This window comes from Mytilus trossulus, chromosome 2 (assembly GCF_036588685.1).
Source record: "Mytilus trossulus isolate FHL-02 chromosome 2, PNRI_Mtr1.1.1.hap1, whole genome shotgun sequence".
Taxonomy (NCBI): domain Eukaryota; kingdom Metazoa; phylum Mollusca; class Bivalvia; order Mytilida; family Mytilidae; genus Mytilus; species Mytilus trossulus.
This window is the reverse complement of record NC_086374.1, coordinates 69,050,865-69,068,980: the sequence shown is the minus strand read 5'-3', so window position 1 is coordinate 69,068,980 and position 18,116 is coordinate 69,050,865. Positions and strand designations below refer to the sequence as shown.

Genomic DNA, 18,116 nt, shown 5'->3' with positions numbered 1-18,116 from the left:
GTCACGACAAAAGCAGAAGTTCCAGACTTAGTCTGGTTCTAGATGAACTCCATCTATCAAAGTCGAATTTTAGTGTCAAATAAAAAGAATGCTTATTTTATTCATGATGCTTTCACTCAATAACGTGAGGGTTTTTTTGTAGGGATAATACAAGTATACAAATTCATAATGTGTCTACAAAACCTCAACCAACATACATACTGTTTCTTAACGAATGTTACTCACGAGGAAAGTTGTTTTTGCATTCATATCTGGTTAAACATCCTTTCTTGTAGTGTTTAATAACTTCCTCACATCCTTTAGGACGTGGTGGTGGCTTTGGACAATCATCAGACTCTATGAATAAGGTATAAATTAATTCGAAACAATTCTCTATATATGTAATAGTCGAAGGAATTTTGTTTTAAATCAGATAATAATTTTGCAATCGTAAAATCGAACATTTTGACCCGAGTAAATAAAAATTTAGCATTTATTTTCTAAATCATATAAATTTATGCATTTATAAGGCTTGCAGTTCTGTTACTCACTTGGATCTTTTTTACATTCATATCTAGTCAAACATCCTTTGGTGTAGTGTTTGATAACTTTTTCACATTCCTCTGGACGACGTGGAGTTTTTGGACAATTTCGAGCTCCAGACACTGTAGATTAAGATTTTGTTCTTTAGAACCAACTCGTAATACATAAGTTTAGGAATAATAGTTATAATAGATATTGTAAAACAAATATGAATAAATTAATTTAAATCATAAAAATATCGTAATGTGTTTCATGCTTGTAGTTTCATTATATCTTAACACAAAATGTAAGGAACATTTTAGCCATTTGGATTTGGACTGAACGCCAATATTTCTGTATACATGTAGAAGAAAAGTATAATGTTGTACATATAAATTAGTTATCGAGCTCGTGTGCCATATTTAGTTTTCTTTGTTGCATTTTGTGTACTGTTTGTTTGTTCGTTCTCTCTTTATACATTAAGTATGTGTTAGGAATATGACAGATGTGTTTGAGCTTTTGCTAAGGAACTTTCCTGTTTGAATTTTCCCTGGAGTTTGGCATTTTTGGTATTATACTTTTCACCTGCTACATAAAAATATTCCCGAACAAATAATACTGTAATACAATAATACATAATCGGTATTTTTTAACAAAAGTGGCAGATTGGATAGTTTTTACAAACGGTGACTTATTTTATGAATTTATTCAAAACTTAAGTAGATATTAAATGACTTTCTATTTACCGAAAACAACTGCAGTTACAAGAAGGATCAATATCAGATGCATTATACGTATTGTATATTTGGAAGAATCTACAATAAAAACAAAAATCATCATATATTGATAGCAGTATTTACTTTGGTAATATACTATCTTAATTGTGTTTGTTAATTCTGATATTTTCTGTCAATGGCAAACATATACTAGTCACTATTTATCATTACACTAGACTTCCAGTTCCAGTACTTTTATCTGACATCTATTCTTCAAAATGATTGGCATCGATTACCTTAGCCGTATTTGACGTTTTGTCCACAAGGGTATCACTAGCTTAGAAGTCAGCACTTCGGGGTTGACATGAATATCAATTATGTGGTAATTTTATAAATTTCCTGCTAACAAACCTATTAATTTTTCGAAATGCTTTGTTGTCTTATCTCTTTACTGTAAGATCTTCAGTTTTGATTGTTTTAAATTCTTTGAAAGAGTAGGTGGTTCGTCAACATAGACATTTACATTCATAGCATAAGAAGAGCAGGCATTATTGTGAATATTACGTTTATTTTTTTTTTTAATTTATTGCCTTACTGAATTTATGAGATGTGTATATATTATATATATTGATTAATTGTTTGTTGGTTGCTGAACGTCCAGCGGCAAATATTTCATTCATGTTTAGAACGGGTACAAGTTAACAATAAATACAGTATGTGGGTCGTGTAATAAAAGAAAAGTTCGGTATTTTTTGTGATTTTATTTCCTACTGCTGCTTAGTAGTAATCAGGAATTTTATATTTACGCCAGACACGCGTTTCATCTACTTGAGACTCACAAAAGCCAAACAAGTCCAAAGTAAAGAGATTTGCGGACCCAAAATTGACGACAACGATAAAAGCTACTTTGTAGATGTGAAATTTTAAAAGATTTTGTTAAATAAATAAAAGTAATTGTCTTGTGAAACAACATTTGATTTTCGTATGCTCCTGAAACGCAAAAAAGCATATGGAAAGATGTGAGTAAGAAAAGATTAAAACGCAATTTTTCAAAGCTCTCATTTTTATTAAATGTCTTATTATGCTCTTCAACTTTTTACTCGTTTGGCTTTATAAATATTTTGATATGAGCGTCACTGATGAGTCTTATGTAGACGAAACGCGCGTCTGGCGTACTAAATTATAATCCTGGTACCTTTGATAACTATTATTATACCCGATCCTTGTTTGTTGTTTGGTCACACATTTCATACATATTAAAATTTATACCAGACAAAATTAACAGTAAATAGTAGATGCTTACCTTAACGTATTTTATCAGAATAAGTTAAGTGTCAAAGGCCTTTTATCGTTTTATATCTCTTAAGTGAAAACGTAATAGTGAAAAAGTTTGTCGGACTTCAACTTACGTATTTGATAGTACGTGGTTAATGTCACAGGTTATTAACAGACTGGCACGGAAAGGAAATGTTTTTATTATATTTTTCATTCCAGATAAATGATTAATGAAAAAAATTAGGAAAATAAAACAATCCGATTTATAAAGCTGACAGTCAAACGGATGTGGTTTGCTATCATTTTGATGAAAATACATAAATTTATTTTAAATTGTTTCTTATTCTGATTTTTTCATAATGCCTTATCACCTTTTTATGCTCCATTTATATTATCTCGTCTGCGTTCGTTCGTTCGTCTGTCCATCTGTCCCGCTTTTTGTCCCCAAGTTTTTGGTCAAGTTAGTGTTTGATGAAGTTGAAGTCAAATCAGCTTAAAACTTAGTACACATGTTCCCCATGATATTATACTTCAAATGTTGATGCGAAATTAGAGTGTTGACCCCAATTTCACGGTTCACTTAACAAGTAAAATGATAATGCGAAAGGGTCATCCGTGTTCTATGGATACATTCTTGTTAAGGTCAATTTATAGCCTGGCTTTAATCCGATTTTCGTTGTTTTTTGCTATGATTTGATAATATATAGCTTACAATTTAGTTAACTAAATAACGAACTATATTGCATAAAAAAAATGCCTGTATCAAGTCAAAAACGTTACAATTGTTATCCATTCGTTTGAGGTTTGGTTTTGCCGCATGTTTAGGGACTTTCTGTTTTTAATTTCCCTCGGAGTTTTTTTTTTAATTCATTTTTTGCAATAGTTAAAACATATCTTAAATTGTAGTTACAGTTCGAGCGAAACTCTACCAGGAAGTAATAATTTACAAATAAATAATTTTGACTGTAATAAATTACCTGGTTTCACATTCTTTTATTCTTCGTGGCAGGTCACCAAACAGAAGTCTTGATGAATTAATTTAAATTACGACAATAATGTACTGTTTAACACGTATGTTTGCAGTACGAAAATATAAGACACAAAAACACGCAACTCGTTTATTCTTTCTTTGTGTGGAATGATAGTATAAGTATCCAGAATTTCGGTTGCTCTTTTATGTGCCCTACTGATGTCAAAGTATCTGAACAGAAAATATACAATTACATACTGAACATACTTTCTCAAGATGAGAGATGAATAAGGTGTAGAAAACGTGAAACTTTTTACATACAGGAAAGTCAATTTATAAGAATTCTAATTACTTATGTAAATACTGCATGATGAAACGGCCCAAAAACACAAGTGGCATGAGGTTAATTAAGATACACGTACCAGATAAATAAACAGCCATCGTAAATACTCAAATCTTATTCTGAATATTATTATGAAAGTACCTTAGGTTACTGTTTGCGTGGGTTCTTGAGTGTAAAAAAAGTAGTGAAAATTCCTAAAAGGCTAAAATTATTGTTATAAACAATCATATTTAAGGAAACTTTGAATAGAAGTAAAAAAGCACAAAATCTAATGAGATATTATGGAAAAATATCTATCTGCAAAATCCAAACTTACTAGTTTCTTGTGTATAACTTGGAGTTTAGTATGGCGTTCATTATCACTGAACTATGTATATTTGTTATGGGACTCCAGGTGCAGGATATTCTCGCTGCATGGAAGACCTGTTGATGACCTTCTGCTGTCGTCTGCTCTTTGGTCGGGTTGTTGTCTCTTTGACACATTCCCCATGTCCATTCTCAATTTTACATTGTAATATATTCGTCAATTACTTGTATCATAATAGGGGGGTTAAATCCACAGAACTGAAATCCGAGGAAAATTTATATCAAAGAGTTCTTTATCCTGTGGCAAATATAAAGCTTAAAAAACATAAAACGAACTAATTTCAAAAGTCATTTATGTTCTATCAATATTTTTTTTTTATTGGTTTCACTCCACAATACTTGAAGAAAACGCTTTTTAGAAATAATGTTAGTGAGTTGAAAGTATTTTATACGAGCAAGAATATTCAAGCATAGTCTTTTTATTTATTAAAACAACAATGACATACGATAAGCTGTTAATATAAAAAAAAAAGTAAACATACCTTTTACACTACAGTCTTTCATTCTTTTTAATGACGTATGCTACACATTGAGCTCTAACATCATCTCTCTGTGAGAACCAGTAAGTACTGTAATCAATATGCCATTTTCTTTATTGACATATTTGTTTGTTTTTATGAATATGATTATAACACAATATTGATTGCTGTGCCCTTAACTTTTTAAATTTTAAACTTTAATGTCTGTTGTCAATACAATGGAATTGTATGCAACTGTCATACAAGAAATAGGTTTAGCTAGCCAAAAACCAGGTTTAATTCACGATTTTCTACATAAGAAAACGTCTATACTAAGTCAGGAATGTGACAGTTGTTATTTTTTCGTTTAATGTGTTTGAGCTTTGAATTTTGCCATTTGTTAAGGGTTTTCTGTTTTAAATTTTACTCGGAATTCGGTATTTTTGTTTTTTTACCTTTTCTAGTACATGCCTGTGCATGTTCTTCTAGTTGACATTTATAGAAAAAAAATGATTGTCAGAGTAAGGTTATTTTAAACTAATGTCTTTGTAAAAATATATACTCTCGGGTTCCTTATTAAAGTAGATGACCATCTGATGACCAACATCATAATGATATTACGCTTTCAATCAATAGTTTTGCGAATTACGAATTTCCTCAAATAGTTTTATTTAGTTTCATTCTTTATTATATGAAAAGGGGCTCCTTTTTCAAGTGGTCTATGCAGTTATACTACTGTAATCACAAGCCAGTCAACACTGAGGTTGTGAGTTCTAACCCCGCTCGTGCGGTTGCTTAATTGAATAGGACTCCGTTTTCCTAACGATGGTAGGTGATTTTCTCCGGGCACTTCAGCTTATTCTGCAAAAAAAAAATGACCGCTACGAAATAGCCCAAAGTTGGCGCCTAAAAATGGCGTAAAAACACCAACAATCATTTATATATAATTTCATCTTCGTTCGGTTCATCTTATTTTTAATCTACAATTATTTGTTGTCAAATTTATCTTTTATCGGATGATCTTTTATTAATTATATGACAACTTTGATAATTAATACGAATTACTTAATTCATAACCCTAGACTTAATCTTTTTTTTTAGAACTCTTAGAAGTCTTGTCTTTACTTTGAATGTAGAGGCTATACAACTTACCAAGATTGACTTAATAAATTTTCTTAGTAATTTTAGTGTAAGTGGATAATGATAGATCCGTGTTTCAAGGCTAAATATATTTCCTCATTAAAAAAAAACGTCTAAAAGCATTATAATTTGATCACCCTTTTATCTGAGTCAAATCGACTTTTGGAGTCGAAATGAGTTAATTATTATGGATTTGTTCTCATCCTGAATATGAATTAAATATTAGTCAATTCCGGCTAGGTTATTGATATGTTTGTCAGATTGTGACCAAATAGATTTTGGCAATGCAGACATTGATATTTAACGGCCATTTGGGTATCTATGTGTTGAAACCTTACATTAAATCAACTTAATTTTGTTTTTGACTCGTAACTCATCAATGCTAAAAACAAAAATCCTTTTACTGAGATAACACAATAACCTTGTCAAGATGTTTGATTTTTTGATTGACCACATATTTATAACATTTGAAGGACGGCTTTTTTCAACAATGTATTTGGATTCCCATGGGAACCAATTGTGCTCCTAATCTTGACGACGTGTCCCTTTCTTATGATGCTGACTTCATACAGAAACTTCTTAGAAAGAAAGAAAAGAAGTTAGCAATATCCTTTAACTTTACTTCCCCCAATACAGATGATGCACTCTCAATAAATAATACAAAACTTTGTGATTACATCATGTTTGTTGTCCCATCGAACTAGAGATAAAGGATACAACGATAACGTTAAGTCTACCTCATATCTTGACTTACATAATAATTGACAATGAGGGTCGGTTGGAAACAAAAATTTCAATATAAGAGATGAGTTCAGCTTCCCAATTGTGAAATATCTATTTCTATGAAGCAACATCCCAGTAGCGCCTACATACGGAGTAAATATCTTCTAATTGATACGATATTCCAAAGCTTGTTTTTCCTATCATGATTTTTTATAGAGGGCTGCTGCTCACAAGGAAGCTATTAAAACAAGAGCTCCGAATGGTGAAGTTGAAATCATCCCTCCGTTAATTTTACAGACACCATCACGAGTTGGTTGCCTTTTATGGAATATCCGGATTTGTAATATCATAAACTTTGCGGTAGATGCCACATATGGAGCAGGATCTACTACCCTTCCAGAGCACCTGAGATCACCCCCAGTTTTTGGTGGTGTTCGTGTTGCTTAGTCTTTAGTTTTCTATGTTGTGTATTTTTGCAATAAGAGTGCCTATGAATGAACTTATTTACAGTTCGGAACCTCAAATATTTCCCTTATATTTTCATATGTGACAGGGGTTTAAATTTGTTTTGTGACTTTCAAAGTAAATCTTGGATAAATCAATGTATATATCGACTGTTCGGGTGATGTTTTTTCTTTCTTTTGTGTCTTCACTAAGGCACATGATATTGAATAAAAAGATAAATGATGGTTTTGCTCAGTTGACTTCCATTAAATTAAGTATTCTTTCATTTCATTAAACTAAGTTAAGTTTAAGTAAACCTATTTTAGAAATGAAAAGTGACAACCTATACTGATAAACCTAGTTATGTGGTGAATTAAGAGATTTGACTTCCGTTTGGATTATCTTCCGTTTAATAATTAATATGTTGAATAGAAATAGTTCTAATAAACAATAAATAGTTACAACAAAAACCTTTATGATCAGTAAACTACAATACTTACATAAACGAACCTACATTAAAAATATGTACATTAAAATATGTATAGTTAATGAATTTTTGAATACATATTTATTAAATACATTGGTGTGCGAGAAAGTCTTAATTAGATTCCTAGTAACCGCGTTTGAACATTTTTGAGTATTGTCAACATTTGAAAAACCAAACAATGACATGAAGACTTCGGTTAACATGTAGATAAGCACATGTAAACAAAATACAACCAAACAAAACGTTTTTAGGCAACTCTTTATTTGATTTAGCATGTCAATTTTCTGCAGTCCGGTATGCATCCACAATATACTGGACACTTTCTTCCATTTATGGTGTAACGTACAACATTAGTGTGTATACAGTATGGATTGTCTGGGCTGGTTTTTGGACATTCTTTAAGTACTTCTTCTTCAGTTTTGCAACACCAATGTTTACAGCCCGATATACATTTGACCTTATTGATGGTTTTGTAAAATGTTCGAGTGGAACAGTCTTTTGATGGAGCAGGAGGGCATCCTGTTGTTCCAGCGCAAGCTATGTTAAACATAAAGAAATATCAAATAGTTTGAAATTCAGTGCAACAATTTTACGAAAAACGTGTATCTAGATTTAAAGAAAAACTTAAATAAGTTTCATCACTGCAAAAGACGATAATTTTTTATGCAAAATGCATATATACTATCCATCTTTAGCTAAGGGGTTACATTGAGGTTCACATGAATACGGATTCAATTGAATTCAATTATTCACTGGCACTTGCAAGTGAATAATCACTTTAATACAAGTGAATAATTCATCATCAATCTTTCTTAGCTAATTTGAAAAAATTAAACTTAACTGCCTTCTAAAAGCAAATCATTATTTTACTATTTTACTTTCATGAAAAGTCATAGAGGCTTAAACGTCACGCTTCCATAGCAACTATAACACATATTGTGTTTCGTTAAAACCCTGTGGGCATAAGTGACAATCTTCAGACTCTGTAAATAAGATTTTTCTCTAGAAACAAGACTCATTTAATTAGGCGAATCATATCAAGTCTGTCAATCAGAATTCAAATATTTTGACATAGAAGAAACTAGTGTATATGTCTTTCTATATTATTAGAATTATCATCATCATCATCGAATGTTGAGTAACACGACAGGTGTCACACGCAGTGCTGGTTTTACTCACTCTCCCGAAGCACCCGAGATTACTCGTAGTTTGTGTTGGGGTTCGTGTTGTTCCGTCTTTAGTTTAAATTGTTGTGTTTTGTGAATTGTTGTTTATCCGTTTGGTCTTTTCCTTTGTAGCCATGGTGTTTTCAGTCTATGTTTGAGTTATTATGTCCCTTTAGGTTTTTTTTTAATGTTTTTTTTATATAATATTTCAAAAACCATATAAAAAATGCATGTTTAATTCTTGCAGTTGTAATACTCACGTTGACCTTCTTTTTTACATTCATATCTTGTCAAACATCCTTTCGTGTAGTGGTTGATTACTTTATCACATCCATCAGGGCGACGTGGTCGCCTTGGACAATTTCGAGCTCCAGACGCTGTAGATTAAGATTTAAATCATTAGGAACAACTTGCAATACAAAAGTATATGCAGTAAAATTATTGCGAATATTGTAAGGCAAAAAAGAAACAGTTTGACATAAAAAAAAAATCAAAAAAAATCACAATATATAAATAGAAAAATTAAGTGTTTTATTAATTCTTGAAGTTTCATTATAAAAACAAAATGTAAGATTTGTAGTTTACACCAGTGTAGACTTGGACTCAACGCCCACGTTTCTGGCTCCATGAGCGATAATTATTATCATGCAGGTATCACAAAATGGTAACAGATTTAGTACACAGTTATATTTCTTACGCAATTTAAAGTACACATGATTTTTTAACTGATATTTTTTTACTCTAATGTTTTGTTTTTTTTCAACGGCATGAGACTTGGTTTTTTTTTTTCGTTATTTTTCTGCGATTTTATCTGTATTCTCTCGATTTTTTCGAATACAAATGATGAATAACAAATAAATGCAACAGTGTATGTGTTTAACACTAATAAAACAGTATGATACTTATATAAATTATAAAAATGCATCATAAAGGCATCAAATAAAATTCTCTACAAATAAAAATTACAGTTTAATTACATGAATGAGATTTCTATATAAAAGTGGTATATGTAATCGGTTTTTATATTTATTCTGCGATCGACATTTCTATGATACTAATACAGGTTCCCACATAACAAAACAACGATATACATATACAAGACGTAAATAGTCTCATGGTATCCTGCTTCTGTTGCAAGCGAACAGTTATGTCAAAGTATTGTTTACATGACAGATCAATTTGGGTTCCTCATTGCAGTCTGCGTTTATGTCCTGTCGATTTCTTTCAAAAACAAATTCAACGCTTGAGATGGAAAAAAATGTACAAATTTAAACAAATATCGGCAGTATGTGTACTCGACACGAACCAGAGGTAATAGGTCGCTGAAGCTCACATTACACTTGTTTCCTGGCCTCGTGCAATACAGCTGATAATTAAAGACATTAAGTCATTGAATTTTCTTTTAGAATTCGTTCAGAATTTTAGTAGACATAAAGTACATGTAGCTGTATATTTACCGAAAACAAAAGGAGTCACAAGAAGAATCAATATCAGATGCATCATATGAGTCGTATGGTATGGATAAGCTAGAATAAAAAAAATATCAGATATAGACAACTGTACTTGGTTTTAAAATTTAATATCTTAATGGTGTTTGTTAATTCAATATGTGGTGTTATTGGCAGTCACAATCTATCATGATTACCTTAGCTGTATTTGACAAAACATTTAGGAATTTTCTAATGCTCTTCGACTTCTTACTTTTTTTGGATTCGAGCGTCACTGATGAGTCTTTTGTAGACGAAACGCGCATCTGAGTAGATACAAACTATAGTCTTAGTATTTATTTTGAGTTTATTCACTACACTTGACTTGAGCTATTTGTGTATTTTTCTTATTATATAGTGATTTCAAAATGCATCTAATTTTATAGTGTTATGTTGTCTCTTATGGTCAATTTGAATATCTCTGTTTATTTGTTATACATGTGTGTAAGCTGACAAATATGCGGTGTTCTATTATCCTAAACCGATTGTGTTTATGAATTTTCGTTTTTGTAGGGCTCGTGTTGCTCAAACTTATTTATTTAATTTATTCTTTGTGGTCTTCTGCCTGTTTATTTATACAGCTTTGACCGTTTGAATATTTTGATAATGGTTTTTCGTCAGTCCACAAAAATATGCACATTCAAACAGAAAATGGTTGATAATACTATGATTGTTATTTTATTTTTCTCCTCATTAATTATGAGAGACGTGTGTTTACCAATCATATATTACATAAAAAAAATATGTAAAACGTGTATAATGGAAATTGACTTTTTGTGTTTTTTATATTGTGTTTTGCATGCATTAGTTAATAGAAACATAACCTCCATACACCTAAAAATAGAAGAAGAAAAAAAGACTTCATATGTATTTTGATGGAATTCAATTTGAATCACTTGAGCATAAAAACCAATGAAAGAAGAATGCTACACCATTTGTAATATATCAATAATACTGATACTGTATGAAAATGGAATACACATAGTAACGCCAACATTCCAAGAAAAGTAACTGCTGCCCTGTTTTTGTGAGATGTTAAAAAATAAACTACATGTAATAATTATAACAAAATCAATTGACTTTTGCCATTTTTTTCTCACGTTTGTTTCTATAACCATGATAACTCTTTCATTGTAAATATGTATATGGCATAAAACAACATTTGAAGTTTGTATCCTTCTGTAACGCAATAACGTAAAGATTTGTTTAAGAAAAGTAGAAAATCTCTTGAAATTTATTGGAATGTATTATCATGTTTCAATTGTTGTTTGTTTAAGGTCAAACATTCATACATTAATCCAGGCCGTACTTGGACCTATAATGGTTTACTTTTTTAAATTGTTATTTGGATGGAGAGTTGTCTCATTGGCACTCACACCACATCTTCCTTTATCTATTAATCCCAATTCATCAAACATTATTATTATACAATTATAGCCGGTAGAAAAGGTGAATATCCTTTACTGTCAACACAAGAAGGTTATTTCACTGAGGGCGCTTGTCATTTTTGGATTTTCAACTCTTTTTGGTGCCATAATTGTTTTATTATACCGAATTAACAGTGGAAGGGTGTTTTAATCATTCAAAAAAAGTACTTACCATACAAAATAAATAAAGTTAGCTATTGAAGAAAAGATTCGAGTCTTTGAAGTTTGAATTTCTTGTATGTACAGACAAGAAATTACAACAAAGGTAGAATCTTTTGTAAAATATTGATGGCCTTGAAAAGGACCGTTTATAAGAGATATCATCGGTACTTGATGCCTGACTAAAGCCTTGTTTCCTCGTCACATAATGGGCTTCCTGTATACCCTGAGCGTTGCCATTTTGTTTACCTACGGCTATGACGTCATTTTCATGAGAAATAACTCGAATATACGAATCTGTAAACTCCAAAGGGTTTTCGCCGGTAAACAATATTGTTGTTCACTGCCGGTGTTAAATTTTTAGAATTATTTGTCCGTCCTTGGAATTAATTAAAAGTAAATTGAATAATTCTATGTCACGTGATTACGTTTTATCCAATAGCATTATTAATAAAATATTATATGTAAGGTATAATAATGAATTAAATGCTATATGCTTACCTGTATGTTTGTGTACAGCCTAACTGTAAAAGTTTTTTTTATATATCGTATTGGACGTCCAAAGTAAATATAAATTAGTGAAAAGTTTTCTGTGACTTCAATTTAAGTACTTCTAGCCATTTCCTTGTACGTACATAATGTTAGAGGTTATTAATAGCATGGCACAGAGAGAACTTGTTTACATTTTTCTTTCCAGAATGATGATTAATAATAATAATAATGATTTTTTTTGTCATATAAATAAATTTAAACACGTTGGTGAATATCTGGGGGAAAACAACATACACTCTAATGTACATAACTTTTATAAATGTATATTTCAACTGTTGTAAAGTTTATAATGTAGTGACAAAAAAAAACTAAAACTAACAACATAAACAAAAACATCTTTTAACCATTTGTTAATCGGGAGTCCCGAGCGTCACTGATAAGTCTTATGTAGTTGAAACGCGCGTATGGCTTATTAAATTATAACCTTTCATAACTTTTTGTTCTTAGTTCCATTGACTGTAAATAATTTTAATGAAATAAACAAGAAAATAAAACAAACTGATATCAAGTTGTCTAAATGAAGCTGAATTGTAACGTTTGATTTAAGGGAAATTGTTACCATTTGATAGATTTTATAGTAGTTTCTCTATATCATTGTAAGTCTAGCGCGTCGGGGTTAGTGCAAGGCGATTTGGTGCTACGATATCTGCGTACATGTAGCATGAGTTTGAATCCCGGCAAGGGAAGAACAAAATAATGCTTACTCAAATTTGCAGATCCAACATTGCTGGGCTTTTATTTAGAAAAATTATACAGGGTATGTTTTCAGACTTGTATCATCAACACTTGTGATCCACAGGATAAAATCTGTCGTAGAAATGTTACTAGTTCAGACTTTTTTTTATTTTTTCTCCTATGCATCTAGCCAATGTGAAATAAGCATGCACACAGCAATGTGCACAGTAAAAATCAGTTAAAAAATCCAAGTCCGATGTCAGAATAAGTAACAAAAATACGAAGCAGAATGGTCAAGGGTACTTAACAGTTACTGACATGCCAGCTCCAGTCTTCAATAACACTGATTAAAGATTATGTATTGATCATATGCAAATCAAACACAATCCCTCCAGTTAGGGTTTGGTATCATACCATCATAGATGGGTATTATATATGAGATGAACAAAACCCGTAGCATGCATACAACTGTCTTTATTTTTATGTGTTTATTACCGATGCATAGACCTTATGAGTGAATGAATAAAAATACCAAAATATACCGTCTATAATGAAATTGACAAAATATTATCTTAGTAAGTATGTCTACATAGATATAGGAAGATGTGGTGTGAGTGCTAATGAGACAACTCTCCATCCGATGAACAATTTTAAAAAAGTAAACCATTATAGGTCAATGATGTTATAACTTTCCAGTAATGCAAAGATTAATTTCGTTGACATGAAATATGTTGTTAGTTACACGAGCACACCGAACAATTCAAGTTGAGATATATAAACACTTTGGCCACGAGCATCACTGAAGAGACATGTATTGTCGAAATGCGCATTAAGTGCAGGAAAATTTGTACCGTTAATGTTATTAAGACGGTGGTAAGGGAGCGTCACCTTCTTAAGATAGATAATTAACCATAGAAAATGAAAATCATCTCTTTTATAATAAATTTGATATCAAGATTCCCGTTAAAGATATAGATATCAGGAAAGGGAAGTGCTCATTGTTAATATTGGCTTTATTTAAGTTCAGCTCAGCAAGACACATCTCTTTAGTGCAGTTACTGAAGTCGTCATTATTGCGAGTCGAGATAACATCCACATGTCTAAAAGTGTTATTAAATCTGTATCAGATGTTGTCTCGATGCGTCTTTGCTGATTTTAGCCATAAGTTGTATTCAAAGCGAACAAAAATGTAACCTAGTAAAAATTACATGGCAGTAATCTTATCAAACTGGGTCCAATTAACATAATGAGTTTGATATTGATATTCGTTGGTTTTTTTTTTCTCTGTTAATATTAGACCATTGGTGAATGAATTACCGGAAATATGGAAATATCAGTACATTTGTCTTACATTTGACACATTAGCATGACGTATGAAAACCTTGGTTTGATAGAAGAAATCGAATTATTGTCCAATTTTATTTTTAAAAAAAATAATATATCTGACATACAGATTTCAGTTCAAAATTTAAAATTTTAGTATGTCCATCTTTTGCAGTCCGGCACACAACCACAAGATACTGGACACTCCTTCCCATTTATTGTGTAACGATTAATATATGTGCTTACACACCATGGTTTGTCTGGGTTCGTTACTGGACAATCGTTTAGAACTTCTTCAGTTTTGCAGCACCAATGTCTGCAGCCTGATTCACATTTAACATTATTAATTGTTCTGTAAAATGTACTAGTAGTGCAATCTTTTGATGGAGCAGGAAGACATTTTGTTGTTCCCTCGCACACTACAAATGTATGTTAAAAAGTAAAAGGTATTTTTTTTTTAAATATAACCATAAATGGAAAATTCTGTATGTGTCTGTTCTAAGTCAAAAACCTGTAATTCAGTGGTTGTCCGTTGTTTCTATGTTACATATTCGCTTTTGTTCATTATTTTGTACATGAATTATACCGTTTCTTGAGTTTTTTCGTTTGAAATACTTTTCATTTGCCATTTCCTGGCATTTTATTGATGACTATGCGATATAGGCGTTGCTATTTGTGACCTTCGTGTTAATTTCTGTGTCATTTGGTCTCTTGTGAAGATTTTTCTTTTTGGCAATCACATCACTTCTTTTTGTTATATACATATATATATAAGCCAGCTTTGGCACACTTTATAAATATTTCAGTTTCCCCTCTTTGTGTTTTGATTCGACTACCACTAATGTGTCTTTTGTAGACAAAATTAGCTTTTAGTGTAGTGTTTAATAACTTCCTCGAAGTTTGGTTAGTTTCTCTGAGTTATAGTCTGTAATTGTTGCTTTATTTGTGTATTATCAAGGTGGCAGATTGATATAAGCACTTATTGCTTGTTTCTGAGTCCATTAAGGATATACATGTACAGGTACTTAGGTCAGGTTAAGGATTCTTTTGTCAGTAGATGTTCAGACTCCTTTGACTTTTTCTACGTCACAGGGTAAAATATTATGTCCCATAATACCCATTTTTCTTTTTAATAGCTCTTAAAAGATCATTAACTAAAACTTTAAAAGATCCTTTTTTTTCGATTTTAGACCCAAATAATTCAATGAAAAATAAGATAAAAATGTCAGAGTCAGTATTTTCCCGCATTTGAGAGAGAAAATAATATCTCGTTATATAAAGTTTGTATAAGTATTTCATAAACGTTAAAGTATTTCAGAACGTTAGTATACATAATTAAAAAAATCAAAGTACTGAAGTACTGAACATCTGATGACCGCAAGTTCTTGTGGATGGTCAAAAGCACTTGTCAAAGAAAAAAAATCACATCTATAAAATTATACCTGAAACTGAGGTAAATGTACTTTTAAATACAGCTATTTGAAAGATCCAAGCAGGGGGTGATTCATGTATGTCTCAGAACTGCTTTATTCTATGATATGATAGGCAGCTAAGATTGAAAAAAATATTTGCAAGGTTTTTTTTCAATTTTTTGAACGGTTGCTATGGAAACATGCAGCCATTTTTTTTTTAGGAATTTATGATGAAATCAGACATGAAAATTGGAAATGTCAACTTTTTGGTTCCAGCAATTTTATATGATAATGACAATTTCTAGAAGAAAAAAATTTCAACATATAATTAAGCATCATTTTAAGTTTATGTTTTGATGTTCAGATTATGATTTTTTTTTATATAAGGCTAAAATGGTATTTAAAAAGGTGCAAAAATCTGTATTTTGACATTTTCTGAATATAGCTTAAATATCATATTTTAAATCAAGAAAAATTGAAATTGGACAGAGAGGTTCATTATAAACTATGATTAATATTGCATCTTAAAGTTCATATATTGAATTATAAAAAAACAGGAAGTTTGGGATACCATGGCAACAAAAATTGGTAAAATTCATAAAAATGACAAAACACAACACCTGTTTATTATTACGATTTTTGCTATTTTTTTATATTTATGTAATTTAATAGACAATATTAAAACTTATTATTTGTTTAAAAATGATAAAAAAAAAAATATATATATTAGCTTTTATTTAAGTAGATATTGGAAGATGTGGTTTGAGTGCCAATGAGACAACTCTCCATCCAAATAACAATAAAAGAAAAAGTAAACTATTATAGGTCAATGTACGGCCTTCAACACAGAGCATTGGCTCACATCGAAAAACAAGCTATAAAGAGCCTCAAAACTACTAGTGTTAAACCATTCAAACGGGAAATCCAAAGGTCTAATATATCCAAAAAAAATGAGAAACGAGAAACACGTATCAATTACATAAACAAACGACTACTGGGCATCAGATTCCTGACTCAGTACAGGCACAAACATTTGCAGCGGGATTAAACGTTTTATATATTATAATTAATGGATCCAAACCTACTCCCTTTTTCTGAATCAAAAGCATAACTTTACAACATAGAAAAACACACGGTAAAATATCAATTGGCAGGCTTAACTCGATCAAAAACGTAAATTAATTAAGTGGCTGAAAGACCATAACAACAACAAAAAAAAAAGCTCTAGCAACCGGTCTGAAATTGTTAAATTTATTCAGAATCAGCATCAAACACATGGTTTTCTTGGTATTATACCTATAAATAATGGAGTTATTTAACTTAAAGGAAGTACTGTAATATTTTTTCTGTCTATGAAGAAATAACATAAAAAATTGGGGGCACATTGAATAACGCGCGTAGCGGGTTATTTAACAGTGTGCACCACATTTTTTATGTTATTTCGAATAGACAGAAAAAATATTACAGTCATTTCTTATAATTTAATTCTAAATTCCATTTTAAACCGTATAAAACCATGAAAAAACGTGATGACGTCACGGTCACATGACTAAATTATGTTTATGGGCTCATAACAAAATAACGTCAGCCAATCAGATTACGCGTTACATCCTAAATTAAATTATACTTATATACTAAACAGTTAGAGAGTTATCACTAGACCTGCTATTGGTAACCATGGGAACAAAAAAGTTCAGATTTGATACAACCATTATGTATCTTATATTATCGCTATTTTGTGCATTTTTCCTTTGATCTTTTTTTTGTGATAATTTTCATATCATGCTTCTCGCTTGAGATGGAAAAATTATCGCTAGAAACTAAGGATGCCACGTGGCGTTGCTAACGAAATTGACAACGCCGTCATAGGTAAAATAGCGATAAACAGATTATCATTGGTCATCTCAACTCGATTGCTTTTCTCACTTTCGCTGTTCCAGCTCAAGCGAGAAAATCAATCTCGTTGAGATAATCAACGATAATCTATAAATATCTGTTTTGCAGCCCTGTAAATGGACTTCTTTCAACCATAATAAACAAGCAATTATATTTCTCTATATTTACAACTCATATCGAATGTAGGACTGCTAAATTCCGTGCATGATTCCTCAAAAATTTGTATTCCTGGATTTTTCTCAATTTCTAAAAATTCAAATTGCATTTTCGTCTAGAATCGTAAAAATCTGTGATTCTAATTAAAACACTGACTCCTTAGTGCACTAAAGACGTAAACAATGCCACTAAGGACTAGAAGGAGTGCTGTTATATGTATAATTTTTACATATTATGGTAGAAATAGATTTTTAATGCATAAATTTCAAATTTTATAGCAAAATAATCATAAATAAATAAGATATTCAACATTATTTAGACACGTGCCTGTTTTTCTTTGATATGCCGAAAAAAAAAATGAACCGATTGACACGTGCCAAATATCATAACAACATTTACTGATTAAACAATCATGATATATTTATTTTAAGTAATTAACA

At 31.0% G+C, this 18,116-nt stretch overlaps 1 protein-coding gene across 2 annotated transcripts; it reads right to left on the bottom strand.

Annotated features, from left to right (window-relative positions):
- Positions 1 to 7,680: 7,680 nt before the first annotated feature.
- LOC134705351 (uncharacterized) lies at positions 7,681 to 12,313 on the bottom strand. 2 transcript variants are annotated; one of them, XM_063564095.1, is made up of 4 exons: positions 12,164 to 12,313; positions 10,047 to 10,115; positions 8,850 to 8,966; positions 7,681 to 7,960 (listed from the first exon to the last, which is right to left on the bottom strand). In XM_063564095.1, exons 2-4 carry the CDS (start codon positions 10,090 to 10,092, stop codon positions 7,692 to 7,694), a joined length of 432 nt encoding a protein of 143 aa, XP_063420165.1. In that variant the 5' UTR covers positions 10,093 to 10,115; positions 12,164 to 12,313; the 3' UTR covers positions 7,681 to 7,691. The 2 variants fall into 2 exon arrangements, 1 of the variants encoding a protein (XP_063420165.1); XR_010105539.1 differs by lacking the exon at positions 7,681 to 7,960 and adding an exon at positions 8,392 to 8,406.
- Positions 12,314 to 18,116: the final 5,803 nt, after the last annotated feature.